This window comes from Glycine max, chromosome 3, assembly GCF_000004515.6.
Source record: "Glycine max cultivar Williams 82 chromosome 3, Glycine_max_v4.0, whole genome shotgun sequence".
In the NCBI taxonomy this organism is placed as follows: domain Eukaryota; kingdom Viridiplantae; phylum Streptophyta; class Magnoliopsida; order Fabales; family Fabaceae; genus Glycine; species Glycine max.
Window position 1 is genome coordinate 3,687,176 of NC_016090.4, and position 18,520 is coordinate 3,705,695.

General features: G+C 40.0%; 2 protein-coding genes across 2 annotated transcripts; both read right to left on the reverse strand.

Moving 5' to 3' along the window:
- Positions 1–12,797: 12,797 nt before the first annotated feature.
- LOC100808224 (UDP-glycosyltransferase 72D1) lies at positions 12,798–14,263 on the reverse strand. Its single transcript, XM_041014320.1, has 3 exons — positions 14,035–14,263; positions 13,108–13,215; positions 12,798–12,978 (listed from the first exon to the last, which is right to left on the reverse strand). The coding sequence occupies exons 1-3, from the start codon at positions 14,261–14,263 to the stop codon at positions 12,920–12,922; spliced, it is 396 nt and encodes a 131-aa protein (XP_040870254.1). The 3' UTR covers positions 12,798–12,919.
- A 601-nt stretch (positions 14,264–14,864) lies between these two features.
- Positions 14,865–17,363, reverse strand: LOC100810554 (glycosyltransferase superfamily protein). The gene is made up of 2 exons (NM_001253020.2): positions 16,329–17,363; positions 14,865–15,393 (listed from the first exon to the last, which is right to left on the reverse strand). Exons 1-2 carry the CDS (start codon positions 17,305–17,307, stop codon positions 14,909–14,911), a joined length of 1,464 nt encoding a protein of 487 aa, NP_001239949.1. The 5' UTR covers positions 17,308–17,363; the 3' UTR covers positions 14,865–14,908.
- Positions 17,364–18,520: the final 1,157 nt, after the last annotated feature.

The following is an 18,520-nucleotide window of genomic DNA, read 5'->3' on the forward strand; positions in this document are numbered from 1 at the left end:
CTTGAAAAAAAAATGAACTTAATCATTGTTATAAAAAAGAAAAGAACACGCTTTACGGTACCCTTACCGAACCCGTGCTAGAGCTAGAGTAATGGGTGAGGTGCAAGAGCAATGAAGGCCGACATGGAGGCCTTGAAAGAGCAAATGGCCACAATGATGAAGGTCATGATGAGCATAAAGGAGATAATGGAAGCCAATGTGGTTGCAGTTGCCGCTGCCAGCGCTGTTGCTAAGGTGAACCCGACACCCCCATTTGGCCTCAAACAAATAAATCATCCAACCTCAAATACGGTAGGTATGGTGGGCAAAGATTTGGAAAGTACGGACGGCCCCATGATGTGCAAATTCAAAACGAGCACGCCTTCCCGCCATATGGCTTGCCTCCCAACTATACACCACCCAATGTGGCGTACACTCCCAATGAGAATGTCAATAACTCCACTCCGATACTCATTGAGAGCCAACAACCTCAATCTAATCATGCACATGTCTCTCAAACCGTGGGAGAGACACATGAAATTCCCCACCACAATCTAGCCGACTTCGAGCCTTGCCTCGGATATGCCACTGAAGGGCAAGCAGTTGGTGATATACCCCTGCAAAACACTTTGGAGGGCCCTCAGTATCACCCACAACCACACCTCTTGCATTCCGCATTGGGTAAAAACCCTCATGCTATGACAGAAATGGGAAAGTTGGATCATCTAGAGGAAAGGCTCAAGGCCATTGAAGGAGGCTGAGATTATGCCTTTACTGTCATAGAAGAGTTGTTCCTAGTACCCGAACATGGTCATTCCCAAGTCCAAGGCACTGGACTTTGACAAGTACAATGGGAGTACTCGCCCCAAGAACCATCTAAGGATGTATTGTCGAAAGATGGGGGCATACGCAAAAGATGAGGAACTATTGATACATTTCTTCCAAGAAAGTCTTACTAGGGTAGCTGCTACCTAGTACACTAACTTGGAACCTTCCCGAGTCCATTCTTGGAAGGACCTAATGGTTGCCTTCGTTAGGCAGTATCAGTACAATTCTGATATGGCTCCGGATAGGATGCAACAACAGAACATGTGCAAAAAGGGGGCACGAATCTTTCAAAGAATACACCCAAAGGTGGAGAGATCTGGCAGCCCAAGTGGCACCCCCAATGATGGAAAGAGAGATGATAATCATGATGGTAGACACATTACCAGTATTATACTATGAAAAGATGGTGGGCTACACACCTTCAAGCTTTGCTGATTTAGTTTTCGCCAGCGAAAGGATCGAAGTGGGTCTAAAAAGAGGTAAATTTAATCATCCTGCTTGGACGAACGAGAAAATTAGGGCAAATGAAGAGGGTGAGAATGAAGGAGAAACCCATGCTGCGACTGCCGTCCCTACATGGAAACTCCCCCACCAGCTCAACAACATCATTACTCAGCCAATATCAGCCCTTCTCATTACCCACCACCTAGTCATCCACAAAGACCATTCATAAATCAACCACAAAGCTTGTCTACCACACTTCCAATCACGAACCAAAACACCAATGAAGGAAGGAATTTTGCAGCGAAAAAGCCTATAGAATTCACCCTAATTCCAGTGTCCTATGATGACTTGCTCCCATATCCACTCGATAATTCAATGGTAGCCATAACCCCAACCAAGGATACGACTCGAACGCAATGCGTGCTTGTCATGGAGAAGCCCCGAGGCATTCCATTGAGCACTGTATGACCTCGAAGTGTAAGGTGCAAAGTCTAATTGATGCGGGCTGGCTGAAATTTGAGGAGAATCGCTTGTGAATCCTAACATTGACAAGCGACACCACACATGGGGCAATTTTGAAAGCTGTTGTTAGATGTCTCTAATGAATCATCAGGATTTTCAAGTTTATGCCATTATTGTAAACCACAGTTACAATGCTAAATAATATGGATAAATTTGACACCTTTGTGCCTCATCCTCTCGTAATTACATCTTTGCTTCCACTGGAATGTGGGTGCATGCCATTGGTTTGTTTGCTCAAGCGACCTGCACTCCTGAGTTTGGACTTCCAAGACCGTTCAATCAGAAAATTACTCGTGCTACACATTTGGTGAGGATGCCGTAAACAACGAGTAAAGCAGAAAAGTTCAAAAAGAAAAAGAAAAAAAAAGCATTTGATTGACTGTGTTTTCAAGTAAAAATATAGACATTCATGTGACCTCATTTTATCATTCCTGAAAGTTTGTCTTTTTGAGAGAGAAGTGAATTATCAAGAATAGGAGTCATTTGACTTAATCTGTCAACTGAAAAATCCTTCAACTGTTTCTCGTCCTTGAAAATCCTTTTTGAGAATTAACCGCTTCTTTCATTCTTCCTTGCTACAAGGTTGTGAAAACAAAACAACGATGGATACCTCAGAGCCCTACACTGGGGCAATGAAAGGCACCATGCATAAACCTCAAGCGAACCTAGGGGCAAATTAGAAGTTCTCACCCAATAGGTTCCCTGCTACAAGGTTGTGAAAACAAAACAACGATGATACCTCAAAGCCTTACACTGGGGCAATGAGGGGCATTGTGCATGAGCCTCAAGCGAACCTAGGGGCAGATCAAAAGTTCTCACCCGTCGATGTTTTTAAACAAAAAAAAAGAGGGAGTGACAAACCTTGGGATTTCAATGGATTGATTAAATGGCTCCATTGCCGTCACTCCAAAATGGTCAAGTGTTTAAATCAAACATAACATACACTCTGAGGGAGTTCCCGGAGAGATTTGAAAAAGAGAGGATAAGGTTGCATGAATTATCACCTTTTTCAAAAGGACAGTCAATCTGTGTTTTCCAAAAAAATTAAATCAAAATCATAAAATAGGGAAAGAATGTCATGAACATTGTACAACTTTCCATTACATTGCATTGTTTCATACGAAGTTCGCATTTATTGCATTTTAAGACAAAGGTTGCATGCATCTGCATCCCTAAAAATCATGTTGACTGCATAGATTTCCTCATCTAATGTCTAATCTTTTGAATTTGGGATGACCGGCCCTCTCAATGAGTCAATCTCATGCTTTCTCATAAGGGTGGACCCTTGGGTACTAGTACCCTCACCTTCAGAGGACTACACATCCTCACCTTTAGAGGACTACAAGTCCTCGCCTTCAAAGGGCTACACGCCCTCACCTTCAGAGGACTACAGGTCCTCGCCATCAGAGGACTGCACGTCCTCACCTTCAGAGGACTACAGGTCCTCGCCTTCAGAGGACTACAGGTCCTCGCCTTCAGAGGACTGCACGTCCTTGCCATCAGAGGGCTACATGTCCTCACTTTCATAGGGCTACACGCCCTCACCTTTAGAGGGCTACACATCCTCCCCTTCATAAGACTATACGTCCTCGCCATCAGAGGGCTGCACGTCCTCGTCTTTAGAGGGTTGCTCGCCCTCGCCTTCAGAGGACTACACGTCCTCGCCATCAGAGGGCTGCACGCCCTGGTCTTCAAAGGACTACACGTCCTCGCCTTCAGAGGACTGCACGTCCTCGCCTTCAGAGGACTGCACGTCCTCACCATCAGAGGATTGCACGTCCTTGTCTTTAGAGGGCTGCTCGCCTTTGCCTTCAAAGGACTACACGTCCTCGCCATCGGAAGGCTACACGCCCTCACCTTCAGAGGACTACACGTCCTCGCCATCAGAGGGCTGCACGCCCTCACCTTCAAAGGACTGCACGTCCTCGTCTTCAGAGGGATGTTCGCCCTTGCCTTCAAAGGACTACACCTCCTCACTATCAGAGGACTACACGTCCTCGCCTTCAGAGGACTGCACGTGTTCATCTTCAGAGGGCTGTTCGCCCTCACCTTCAAAGGACTACACATCCTCGCCATCAGAGGGTTGCACGCCCTCACCTTCAGAGGACTGCACGTCCTCACCTTCAGAGGACTGCAGATCCTCACCTTCAGAGGACTGCACGTCCTCGTCTTTAGAGGGCTGCTCGCCCTCGCCTTCAAAGGACTACAAGTCCTCGCCATCAGAGGGCTACACGCCCTCACCATCAGAGGACTACACGTCCTCGCCTTCAGAGGACTGCACGTCCTCACCTTAAGAGGACTGCACGTCCTCGTCTTCAGAGGGCTGCTCGCCCTCGCCTTCAAAGGACTACACGTCCTCGCCATCAGAGGGCTGCACGCCCTCACCTTCAAAGGATTACACGTCCTCGCCATCAGAGGGATGCACGCTCTCACTTTCAGAGGACTACACGTCCTCGCCATCAGTGGGCTGGACGCCCTCACCTTCAGAGAACTACACGTCCTCACCTTCAGAGGACTATAAGTCCTCGCGTTTAGAGGACTACACGTCCTCACCTTCAGAGGGTTGCACGCCCTCACCTTTAGAGGACTACACGTCCTCACCTTCAGAGGGCTGAACGCGCTCGCCTTCATAGGGCTACACGCCCTCACCTTCAGAGGACTACATGTCCTCTCCTTCAGAGGGCTACATGCCCTCGCCTTTAGAGGACTACGCATCCTCGCCTTCAGATGGGCTATACGCCCTCTCCTTCAGAGGGCTGCAAGCCCTCGCCTTCAAAGGGCGACACGTCCTCGACTTCAGAGGGCTGCACACCCTCACCTTTAGAGGGCTACGCATCCTCACTTTCAGAGGGCTACACATCTGCGCCTTTAGAGAAATTAAGGCCCTCTGCCCTTAATGCTTAACTGAGACTTGCGCTCCCGGTTAAGGGGCTAGTAGTTTCCTTTTATCAGTTCTTGGGCCACCCCCTGATCTCGGAGGAGGGCCAACTGTGCGAGCACAACCAGAGGGAGGCTATCGCGCAGCTATTGTGCATACCGGGGCAAGATTTCACCCGTGCCGCTGCAAAGAGACGAGTGCGGATCATGCGCACCAACATGACTACTCTTGCACAGATATGGATGACGTTGCTACTTAGCAACATTCTGCCCAGTGACCATAATGCCGATCTCCCCCTACGGAAGTATCAGTTGGTCTGTGCCGTCATGACATAGGTAAGTATGCACGTGGCTCAATTGATTTCTGATACCATCCACTATTTGCAGGGATCGCTCCCACAAGACACCTAGTGGACCCGGAGGAGCCCAACAGGGCCCTGGGGTTTCCAGCTCTGGTTACGGGCCTCTGTCATTCCTACAGGGTGCCCGTCCCCCCCAGCAAGGTCATGCCATTGTGACATAGGTAAGTATGCGCTTCTCTCAATTGATTTCTGATGTCATCTATTGTTTGCAGAGATCGCGCCCGCAAGACACCTAGTGGACCCGGAGAAGTCCAATAGGGTCCTAGGGATTCCAACTCTGATTACGAGCCTTTGTCAGTTTTACAGAGTGCCTGTCACCTCCAGTAAGGTAATCTAACCGCCGATCACCCGAGCCTTCATCGAGAAGTACTGCACCACCTCGGTAGGCCGATCCAGCAGGGCCACTGGGCGTGGAGCATTATCTACAGCATTTGGTTCGCCAGCAGGCGGCCAACCACCGTGGACAGGTGCAGATACATGAGTGTCTCTACCGGTTCAGCCTCAGTCACTAGGGGCAGGGTTCCGCCTCTTTTGTATGCCCTACCCTGGAGCAGTTTGGGGCTGAGGTCGCATGCCCTGGAGACTGGCCCGATGCCCAGGCAAGGGAGGAGTCTGCAGGATCCCCCGATGAGGCGGATGAATTCCATATGGATGAAGATATGACTGACCTACTCGGTTTCTTGGGAGGGAGCGGAGCCACGTGACCAAGGTCGCCACACTTTTTGTTATTAACATTATTGCTTTCAGTTATTGTTTGTGTTGTTATTAACATTACTGCTTTCAGTTATTGTTTATGCTTCTGCTAGAATTTGGCGTTATGGCTCTTAGTTATTTCGTCACCGTTTTTATTACGACTTACCATTGCATGTTTTTTCGTTTACCTTGTGGTTTGACGTGAGTAGGTGGTGTGCGCCCTCATCCGCACGACCTTTTCGGAAAAAAAAAAGAAATAAACAAATGATAATAACTTAATAGAAAAAGAAAAAAAAGAGAAAAAGAAAAATAAATTGTCTAGCTGAAAAGCCAACATGCTTTTGAAGAGAAATAACTTCCAGCTTTTCTTTGAAAAAGATTCACTGATCATAACCAGTTTTTGAAAAAAAAATGTGTATACACCTGAAGGGTGAATGCTGTGAAAATATTCCTGAACGCCCAAAATAGACTCGGATGAATGCATGAATTGATAAAAGAACATGTTTTGGAAACACTGGGTTGACTTAAACAGGGAAAATGAAACCTGAGCCCTAGTGTCACATGACCATAAAAACTTGATGCTTGAGTGTCCACATGGGTGCATGCATGACCAGTTTTGCATAAAATTTCCTAATCATCATTGTTGCATGTGTGTCATGGAAATAATGTGGGACATCTCCTTTATCCCTGAACCGCTGGCCAAACCAACACTCTGACATATATCATGTCCAGCCGTTCTACAAGCCTTGAGCCAATGATGGAAGCTTGCTTGTGGGGCTTCTATGGAGGCTGGATCTTTGAGCTTCAATGAGGTCCTTTAATGGTGATTTTCCACCATGGAGATGAAGCGGAAGACAAAGGAAAAGAGGTGAGAGGAGGCGCCATTCATTAAGGAATAAGCCATGGAAGAAGGAGCTTCACCACCAAGATGAGCCTTGGATAAGAAGCTTGGAGAGGATGCTTCAATGGAGGAAAAGAAAGAGGGAGAGAAAGAGAGAGGGGGGAGCACGAAATTGAAGGAATAAAAGAGGGAGAGAAGTGGAACTTTGAAGTATGTCTCACAAGACTCTCATTCATCAAAGTTACAACAAGTGTTACACATGCTTCTATTTATAGACTAGGTAGCTTCCTTGAGAAGCTTTCTTGAGAAAACTTCCTTGAGAAGCTTCTTTGAGAAAACTTCCTTGAGAAGCTAGAGCTTAGCTACACACACCCCTCTCATAACTAAGCTCACCTCCTTGAGAAGCTTCCTTAAGAAGATTCCTAAAGAAGCTAGAGCTTAGCTACACACACCTCTCTAATAGCTAAGCTCACCCCCATGAAAAAAAACATGAAAATACAAAAAAAAAAGTCCTTACTACAAAGACTACTCAAAATGCCCCAAAATACAAGGCTAAAACCCTATACTACTAGAATGGCCAAAATACAAGGCCCAGACGAAGGAAAAACCTATTCTAATATTTACAAAGATAAGCGGACTCATACTTAGCCCATGGGCTCGAAATCTACCCTAAGGCTCATGAGAACCCTAGGGCCTTCCCTTGGATCTCTAGCCCAATCTACTTGGAGTCTTCTACCCAATGCCCTTGCGGGGAAGGATTGCATCAGCCAAAATCCCAACTCACCATAAATCTTCACCTAGGTTAAGAATGCCCATCCTTGCCCTCAGAAGAAAAGAGAGTTCCCGATCAAAGACCGGAAGAAAGCAAAAAGAAATTTCCGATCAAAGATTGGAAGAAAGCAAAAAGAAAAAAGAAAGAAAATCCCCGATCAAAGATCGGAAGAAAATAAATATACAGAAAGGTCTTTGGGCCAGACAATATCTGAACAATACAGAATTATCACCACCAAATAAGGAAAGAAAGGAAACCACGACCTAAAGTGGTCCTCTCCCTTTGATTGCCAACCAAAATCCTGTGCGTCGGTGACTTGTTCGCCTCACACTAAACAAAACAGAAAAGGAAAAGGCCAAAAGACTCAGAGCAAAAATCCCCTCCAAAAAACACTATTCCCGAAAAAGTCCTATTGATCCATGATCACGCATGTAATCTTTGATTTGATAGGAAATGATTTGCAAAATCAAGTCATGACATATATATGGTTCGGAATTAGGATAAAACACTTACCTGTGTGAGATTGATACACTTTGAGTGATTTTCTTCTATTTTGTTGGACCCAGTGTTTCCTCTAAATGGTCGTTTAGAAACGAAACGCAAACACCCGAAATCTCATTTATGGTTATGAGAAAATTTCACCAGCATATTCTCCTTCCCTAATAGACACATTGTTTTTCATCAAAAAATTATATGTTACTCTGATCAGTTGGGAGTTTTGTTTCTTTACTAAAGCATGTTCGCATTTTAGTTAAAGAACACCGAGACTATTTTTAGTCTCACACAGTTAGCAAGAACTACGTAGGTCTGAGTTCCTCATCATGAATTGAGGATACGTAGGAGCAAAAGCCCTGCTTTTGTCGACCACCCTACCTTTTGCTACCGTGACCCAAGAGTCCGGTGGCATGTGGAGACACCCGACGGTAACCCGCACACAACCTTTGCTATCCAGCGACCCGAGAGTCCAGTAACATGCGGAGACACCTTACGGTTATCCGCACCTCGTCATTCGGAGACCCCAAGTCGGATTGACAAGCAGAGACCAATGTGGTCATCTGCACCCTTTCTGGAGATGCCAGCATCTTCCGGTAGAGACTATTTCAGTCTCACACTTCTTTAGCAAGAACTACGTACGTCTGAGTTCCTCATCACAAATTGAGGATACGTAGGAGCAAAAGCCCTGCTTTTGTCGACCGCCCCACACTTTCTGTCATACTGACTCGTGAAGTTAGGTGACGTGCAGAGATACACAAGTAATTTCTCCGCACAGACAATTTCTGTCAATACTAACCCGTGAAGTTAGGGGGCAGGCGAAGATACACAAGTAATTCTCCGTATAAACACTCTTTCGCTATCCGTAAGACTCAAAGCATGATAGCATGCAGAGACTAACGTCGTCTTCTGCACCCTTTGTCAATCGCGGCCAACGAGCCCGTTGACACGCGGAGATTTACGTTGTCTTCCGCGCTGTCTGTCATACTGACCCGTGAAGTCAGGTGACGTGCGGAGATACACAAGTAATTTCTCCGCACAGACAATGTCTGTCATACTGACCCGTGAAGTCAGGTGACGTGCGGAGATACACAAGTAATTTCTCCGCACAGACAATTTCTGTCATACTGACCCGTGAAGTCAGGTGACGTGCGAAGATACACAAGTAATTTCTCTGCACAGACAATTTCTGTAATACTGACTCGTGAAGTCAGGTGACGTGCGGAGATACACAAGTAATTTCTCCGCACAGACAATTTCTGTCAATACTAACCCGTGAAGTTAGGCGGCAGGCAGAAATATCCAAGTGGTTATCCGTATAAACATTCTTTCGCTATCCATAAGACTCAAAGCACGATAGCGCACAGAGACTAACATCGTCTCCTGCACCTTCTGTCGTCCTGACCCGTGAAGTCAGTTGACATGCGGGGTTACCTTGTGGTTACCCGCACTTTTCTTCAACCAGGGGCAAACGAGTCCGTTGACGCGCAGAGACTAACATTGTCTCCTACACATTCTGTTGTCCTGACCCGTGAAGTCAGGTGACATGCGGGGTTACCTTATGGTTACCCGCACCTTTCGTCAACTAGGGACAAACGAGTCCGTTGACGCGCAGAGACTAACATCGTCTCCTGCACATTCTGTCGTCCTGACCCGTGAAGTAAGGTGACATGCGGGGTTACCTTATGGTTACCCGCACCTTTCGTCAACCAGGGGCAAACGAGCCCGTTGACACGCAGAGACTAATATCGTCTCCTGCACCTTTTGTCGTCCTAACCCGTGAAGTCAGGTGACATGCGGGATTACCATATTGTTACCCCCACCTTTCGTCAACCAGGGGCAAGCGAGCCCGTTGACACGCTGAGACTAACCAAGTCTTCTGCACCTTTTTTCGTCCTGACCCGTGAAGTCAGGTAGCAGGCGGAGATAACTTATGGTCATCCGTACCTTTCGTCAACCGAGGGGAACGAATTCGACGGTATCAGGATGATGTTAGTCGTTCGATTCTGATTATTTTCAAAAATTTTGCAGGTTTTACTCTCGTCATCCGAAAACATTCAAGTCCGACGACGCGTGAGATTCTTCTCTGCTGGGCAGGGACGATCGAGTGCAATGGCGTAGGGAAGTGTCGTGGTTGTCCAACTTTGCCACTTCCAAGACACTGAAGTTTGTTGACGCTTCTGATCCCTTTTCTTTTCTTTCTGAATGACAGGTTTCGCTGGTGGGGATATTGACCGGCCGAATGATGTTCCGCTCGAACGAAATTAGTGTCTTATCTTTACTTCGCTTTTATCTCCAATAAAAGACAAGTAAAGAGGGGCAACTATCATACCCTAATTTCGTCTGGGGACCACTGTTTGGTGGCATACAACCTTCGCTTGACCACTTCGAGGTACTTAACATCCATCGTTAGGCAATCCGTGAAGTTTCGCGGCAAGCCAGAAGTCAAAAGGAAGCATTGTTGCGCAATCCGTAAAGTTCCGCAACATTCCAAAGGTCAAAAAGGGCATTGTTGCATAATCCGTAAGGTTTCGCGATATTCCGGAAAGAAAATAAGTGTCGTTATGTAATCCGTAAAGTTCCGTAACGTTACGGAAAAGGAATCAGCAAAAAAACACAAAGGGGAGGTGTATTTAGTAAAATATGGGGTGCAAATAGCAATTATCAAATCTGGGCCCTTCTAGAGGATTCTGGGCATTTTCTTGCTTAAGGTGGAAGCAAACTAGCTCACCTGGCGAGCTGGGCGGCAACCACCTCCCACATTTTGTTAAAAAAATGGCTTCCGTGGCTTTCGGGACTTTCGTAATGCTTTCGTAAAATTCTCATAACCTTAAATAAGCATATTTCACTTAATATGGGTGAGAATGAAGAGAAAAAAAGAAGAAAGTCAAGTCCTATATGATTCCGTAAGGCTTCCATAACTTTTCCGTAAATTACGAAAGAAGGGGGGGTGAACTTATCAAGTTGGGGGTGCAAATAACAATTTTCAAATTTTTGAATTTGGGCCTTCCAAAACAGTTTCGTAGCAGGGTTGCTTATGGAGGAAGCATCCCAACTCGCCTGGGCGAGCTGGGTGGCAACCTCCTCCCCCCTTTTCCTATAAATCGGCGAAGGGAGGCTATTCCAAAGATCCCTAACCCCCCATGCTATGCATTTCAGCTGTTTTGGGTGAAAAAAATTTGTTTCCGTGAAGAAAATCCAAGTCGAGGTTCGTCCGTAACGCTTCCGAGACATTTCCGTGAGCAAATTCGTGAAGGTTTTCCGTCGTTCTTCACCGTTCTTCATCCGTTCTTCGTTCTTCAACGGGTAAGTTTTCGAATCCGAGACTTTCAATTCATTTCTTGTTTTTTTAGCTTTCATCTTCATTTCGTTCATTTTTGGTTTTCTTTTCTTCCGTTTTTAACGAGCTTTTACCGTTTATTTAAACCGTTTTCTCACCTAGTAAATGATAAAATGAATTTCAACCGATCATTTGTGTTGTAATCTCGTTTAATCACTGTTAAAACAAAATCTAACCGATCGTTCACACTGTAACCACGGTTAAACCAAAAAAGGCAAAATAATAATAAAATAATCAAAATATCTTAAAAAATAATAATAAAATAATCAAAATATCTTGAATAAAATAATCAAAAAAATCAATCCAACGTTTTTCTTTGGGAGTTTCCTTGAATGAATTGACTAATAACTAAAGTGAAACTAAAGCTAAAATCAACATACAAATCAAGCTTTGTCCGCAAAAAATCACTAAAAACCGTTTTAAGGTCCAATGCCTTAAACGGTCCTCTTTGCTTTTATCGGTTAACATGGACCGTTCAAAAGCATAAAATCAACATGTAACTTTACCGCTTTTGCAAAAACTATGTAGGTCTGATTTCCTCATCGCAATTGAGGATACGCAGGAGCAAAAGCCCTGCTTTTGTCGACCACCCCAAGAGATCGTTAATGGTCCAATGCCTTAACGTTTCTCTACTTTCAAAAACCAAGAGATCGTTAATGGTCCAACGCCTTAATGTTTCTCTTCTTTCAAAATCAAAAGATCATTTAATGGTCCAATGCCTTAAACGACATTTGTTCAGTCAAAATATATCTTGCAAAAAAAGATAAGAACAACTTAACCAACGTTCAGTTCTCAAAGAACTACGTAGGTCTGATTTCCTTATCGCAATTGAGGAATACGTAGGAGCGAGGGAAACACCCTTGTCGACCACAAAAAGATAAAAAATACAAAAGGCATAAAAAGACATAAAAACGTAAAAAAAATGGGAAAATAAAACAAATTGAAGTCATATTTGCACACTTGATTAAAGGCTGTCGTCCCTTGTGACGGACGCGTGGGGTGCTAATACCTTCCCCGTGCGTAAATACAACTCTCGAACCTTTCACACTTAAAGTTCGTGGACCACACCTTTCCGGTTTTTTCGACGTTTTCCTCGAATAAACGTTGGTGGCGACTCCGCGCATTTTCCTCCCATGGAATACGCACCCGTGAGCCCCGCGTCACCCTCCCGCCGAAGGGTAGGTTATGTCATCATGAATATAACCTAAAAATTCACATGAAAGTACGGTAAAAAAAACCTAATTATCACCTTCAACCCTTAAATTTTCTTTCCCAACTACCAAGTCGACCTTATAACTCTTTTATTTTATTAATTACAAACACAATTAATCTTACAATATTTGACCATTTAAATATTAAATAGAAATTAGCATTAATTTAAAACAACCAACAAATTAAATTGTTAATTTTCATCATGAGTACCACTAAACAAACAAATAAAAATACTAGTTTGTAAGGAATAAATTTAAATCATAAAAGTTCAAATAAAGCAGTAATAATGATTGTTTATTCTAGAATAGAATTTCCTTTTACCAAAGTGAGTACTTATTTTAACCACCACAAATGAGTTATCACATCCCATTTGAGTGAGTGATTTTTGAAAGTGCTAAATAAGAAGGACCATCATGAGACCAAGCTCTTTCTGCTAATTGCTTAAGCTCTTTAGCCCTTTCCCTCATTACACACCCTTCTTTGTCATCCTTATCCATTATCTTCCTTATTGCTTTTGATAACTCCTCCCTTCCAACCATATTGGTAGATGGTGACACCTATACTCGAATTGCATTGCCAACTTCCTCCATTAGCATCGTAGCATTCATCATTTGCTCTGCAAAAAGAGGCAATCCAATTATTGGCACCCCACATGAAACACTCTCTATTAATGAGTTCCACCCACAATGAGACACAAAACCACCAATAGATGGGTGCTTCAAAATATCCAATTGTGGTGCCCAATCTGTGATCACAATTCCATTGGTTTGTATGCGGTAGAACTCATCAGGAAAAGAATTTGATGGTTCATTATTAGACCCAAGGGTAGTTCCGGTTTCTCCAAGAGGTGCACCTACAATTCAACATATAAATTAATAATTATATGATGAAAACTCAAGCACAATATAAAAATTACTACGATGGTACTCTAAAACATCAATTCTATATCATTAAGGGAAAAAGGGAACTAATTAATTCTACAATAGAATAATATATGATATAATAGTTCTGATGATAATTAATTTCAAAAGTCTCACTCTAGTGAAAATACTTGCGTACGTGTGAAAGTGAGAAAAACTAATATCAATCATAAATAAGGTCAATACTTAAAAATTCATGTAATCATCAAATCTAAAAAATATCACAAAAGAAAAATTAAATCTGTAAAAGTATTATCATATTTAATAAAATCTCAATTATCATGTTATTATTTTTTAAAATTATCATTAATCAATTATTATCATCATCATAATTATTATTGTCACCATCATCGTAATTATCATAATTTTTGTCAACATAATTATTACTATCAACATAATTACCATCATACGACCAAGATAAGCAGTGATAATAATAACAACTATAATCATCAATTAATCTCACATGTCAACTTAACTTGATCCACTTCTTGACTTATTGAATTATGCAATCCAACTGACTTATTTTATTAAGTAAACGAAACCATCTAGTATCCATATATATATATATATATATATATATATATATATATATATATATATATATATATATATATATATATATATATATATATATATTTTTTGATTGAGAGTTTGAGACTCCCAACAAGTCTGAAAAAACACAGGCACAATTAGGTGATTCTGCCTTAATTATAATAAATAAATAAATAAAATGTCACACTGTACCAACTCACCTGCTGTGAGATAGTTGCCAGTGCCAGCTTTGGTGACAGGTGGGCGCACAGACCAAACAAATTTATTTCCACTCAGCTCCAACCCCAAAGCCATCTCTTTCATTTCCACAAATGACATTGTGTATCCACTCCCAAGTGACACATACACCACAAACTCTTCTTCTTGTTTGTCCAGCCACTCAAAAACATCACCTATTTTCCCCTCATTGTTAGGTGTATAATTAGCCATATAATTAGCCCTTAATTATAACTAATCAATTTGTATTTGATAGAATATATTATCAGAATATATGATAAGATATTCTATCAGTATTCTTAGCCTAGTTAATCAGTTTGTATTTGATAGAATATATTATCAGAATATATGATAAGATATTCTATAAGTATTCTTAGCCTAACTTTACGCTTGTAATTTTGTATATAAGCTAATGATGCTTAATGAATTATTCGAGGAAACAATTTCTTTCATTAACAAAATATATTCCCATATATCTTAACAGGAAGCAATCCAAGTACAAAGTTGATAATGAGTTCAAATATGTAATTGATTATAAAAATATTAATTTAGTTCAAAGGATTAGGGTCTTAAATGAAATGAATGATTAATAAATTAATTCATTGAGGATTCATACAATCAATTTGATCGTGCAAATTATATGAAAATGATTACTTTTCATATCAATCTATCACAAACAGATGATCATTGAGTACCACTAAACATAAAGGTTCAAACAAACAAACAGAAATACTAGTTTGTAAGGAATAAATTTAAAAGATAAAGGTTCAAATAAAACAATAATAATAATTGTTTATTCTAGAATAAAATTTCCTTGTACCAAAGTGAGTACTTATTTTAACCACCACAAATAAGTTATCACACCCCATTTGAGTGAGTGATTTTTGAAAGTGCTAAATAAGAAGGACTATCATGAAACCAAGCTCTTTCTGCTAATTGCTTAAGCTCTTTAGCCCTTTCCCTCATTACACATCCTTCTTTGTCATCAGTATCCATTATCTTCCTTATTGCTTTTGATAACTCCTCCCTTCCAACCATGTTGGTAGATGGTGACACCTCTACTCGAATTGCATTGCCAACTTCCTCCATTAGCATTGTAGCATTCATCATTTGCTCTGCAAAAAGAGGCAATCCAATTATTGGCACCCCACATGAAACACTCTCTATTAGTGAGTTCCACCCACAATGAGACACAAAACCACCAATAGATGGGTGCTTCAAAATATCCAATTGTGGTGCCCAATCTGTGATCACAATTCCATTGGTTTGTATGCGGTAGAACTCATCAGGAAAAGATGGTTCATTATTAGACTCAAGAGTAGTTCTGATTCCCCCTTCCTCACCTGCATTGGTAATAATTTAAAAATTGTCATATACGATTATTTTAATAATTCAAATTCTTTCACGTTTTAGAAAATTTCCTGTCGACTAATATGGCTATATCTATGTCAAGAAACTTAACTTAAACATATCCAAGAGGTGCACCTATAATTCCACATATAAATTAATAATTATATGATGAAAACTCAAGCACAATATAAAAATTACTACGATGGTACTCTAAAACAGCAATTCTATATAATTAAGGGGAAAATGGAACTAATTAATTCTACAATAGAATAATATATGATATAATACTTCTGATGAATAAATAATTCAATTATTAAAATTTAAAAAATGAATTATCTTCATATATATAGTCTCACTCTAGTGAAAATACTTGCCTACTTGTGAAAGTGATAAAAATTAATATCAATCATTAGGTCAATACTTAAAAATTCATGTAATCATCAAATCTAAAAAATATCACAAAATAAAAATTAAATCTTTAAAAATATTACCATATTTAATAAAATCTCAATTATCATGTTTTTATTTTTTAAAATTATTATTAACTAATCATTATCACCATCATCGTAATTATCATAATTTTTGTCACCATAATTATTATAATCAAAATAATTAGCTTCATCCGATCAAGATAAGCTGTGATAATAACAACTATAATCATCAATTAAATAATCTCACATGTCAACTTAACTTATCCACTTCTTGACTTGTTAAATTATACTATCCAACTGACTTATTTTATTAAGTAAACGTTATGACCAGCATTTATTTTGTCATCTCTGTCTAGATCAAGATGCATTATATATATATATATATATATTGATGGAGAGTTTGAGACTTCCAATAAGTCTGAAAAAACAGTCACAATTAGGTGATTCTGTCTTAATTATAATAAGTAAATAAAAAATGTCACACTGTACCAACCCACCTGCTGTGAAATAGTTGCCAGTGCCAACTTTGGTGACAGGTGAGCGCACAGACCAAACAAATTTATTTCCACTCAGCTCCAACCCTAAAGCCATCTCTTTCATTTCCTCAAATGACATTGTGTATCCACTCCCAAGTGACACATATACCACAGACTCTTCTTCTTGTTTGTCCAGCCACTCAAAAACATCACCTATTTTCCCCTCATTGCTACCATTAGGGCCTCTTTGATCCCTTACTAGAGGCCCAACCGGGTACACGGGCACCTTGGTAATAATGTGTCCACTACCAAGTGCTTCAAGTGTCTTTGGCTCCAACTCATGAAACGTGTTCACAAATATCCCATCAGCCAGTGCTGCCCCTTCACACACGCCAACAAATTCATGGTAGACCCTTTGTGTCCTGTCACGCAACATAGGAATCAAATCAAGGGGGTGAACGGATTTGCAACCTGGGATTGAGATCGGTTTGCTTTCAATGCTATATTCTCCTTCTATTTCTTTATCCAAAGTGGGGCATTGAAGACTAAGTGCAATGACCCATGCATTGGTTGGTGCAAAAGCAAATATGGGTAGGTTTAGGTTTTTGGCTAGAGGTATAACTTGGCTGAAGAAGAAGTCAGTGATGATCATGGTTGGGTTTAGGTTCATGGTGGATATTGTAGACATAAAAAGTAGTGGGATTTCATGCATTATAATTGCTAGTTTGGTTTCTAAGGTGTCATGAGGACTAACATGGATGGAGAGATCAATAGGGGGGAGTTGAATTAGATCGAAAAGGTTTTCCTTTATGGCTGATTGGAGAATTTGTGTCTCAGCTTTTGATGGAGTAGAGGTTTTGATTGAACCATAAAAGAAGGTGAGTTTGGAAATGATTTTGTGAGTGACTAAACGCTTGGCAAGTTCTAGGGCAGGGATTATGTGACCTATTCCTGGTGAAACAAGGAGAAGAGCATGATGATTATTGTTTGAGATGGCCATGAGATGGGAATTGCTTGAATGGGAATTGGGAAAGGGAATCAATGGAGGATTGAGCTAGGCAGAGATGCTTATTTGGTAATATTTATTTTTGAGATAGTCAGAGAGAAAACGAAGGCAAACGATATTGGAGGAATGGTGTGCATTATTGGAGGAATGATGCTTATTTGCTCGTGTTATTTATTTTTTGGTTTTTTTTATCTTTTCAGCTTTTTCACAATAATTTGTAGACATTGATCGTGACTTCACGTATTTTTTTGTAGCAAGAAGTCAGATGGGGATGATGAGGGGTCTAAAAGGTGGCAAGACATGAATGTGATGTGTCAGAGGTCGGAGTGGGGATGATGGATCAATAATCGCTTAGATGCAGAGTGTGTGTTAAGAGAAAGCAAAGGCGTGAGTTTTATCAAATGGGGTATTTTTATTTTTGATTTTTTTTATATGTGAGTTGTTTTTAAATTATTTTTTAAAATGAAATAAATAATAATAAGTATTATGACTTTTGAATTACAAGTTATATTTAACTTAACTTATAAAATTATTTATGACTTAAGTTTAAAATTATTTTTTATTTACAACTTTAAAGTTATAAATAATTTTTTTATTTTATACTTTAAATGGTAAATTTTTTTATAACTTTAAAATTGTAATTTTTTTTACATGTTTTAGGTTTTACTAATTACCTTTATTTTATTGTATTTTGTTTTCAATTTTAAAAAATTATAAATAATTTTATTTATTTAATTATTAAAAAAATATTTTTAATTTTATTTTTTATTATTTTTATTTAATATCTTGTATATTTTTTATGGTTATGTTTAATATGTTATATATTTTTTAATATTATTTTATTTTAAATATTTTATTTATTTTTCTAATATTATTTTATTTAATATATTTTATATATTTAAAATTTAGATAATCTTTTAATAATGTTATTGAATTTAATTTTTTTAAAATGGAATAAAAAAAACTAACTTAATGATATTTAATATATATTTTTTGAATATTTTTTTTATTTTAAATACTTAAATTTTAAAAACTAAAATTTTAAACCAAATATTAAAATATTTCATTACTAATATTAACTTATAATTTATGAAATAATATTATTTATTTTTTGTAAAAGAATTTACTATTAACAACGTCTAATAATTTAGTAATAAAAATACTTGTTAAATTAAAAACAACATAATATATTAATATAAAATGAACA

Excerpts from the sequence above, each read along its gene's own strand:
- LOC100808224 (XM_041014320.1), bottom strand. The coding sequence starts at position 14,263 with ATGGCTAATTATACACCTAACAATGAGGGGAAAATAGGTGATGTTTTT. Across the intron at positions 13,216-14,034 it reads TGGCAACTATCTCACAGCAG|GTGCACCTCTTGGAGAAACC; the intron begins GTGAGTTGGTAC and ends GTTGAATTGTAG. Across the intron at positions 12,979-13,107 it reads CAATGGAATTGTGATCACAG|AGCAAATGATGAATGCTACG; the intron begins ATTGGGCACCAC and ends CTCTTTTTGCAG.
- LOC100810554 (NM_001253020.2), bottom strand. The coding sequence starts at position 17,307 with ATGGCCATCTCAAACAATAATCATCATGCTCTTCTCCTTGTTTCACCA. Across the intron at positions 15,394-16,328 it reads TGGCAACTATTTCACAGCAG|GTGAGGAAGGGGGAATCAGA; the intron begins GTGGGTTGGTAC and ends TTACCAATGCAG.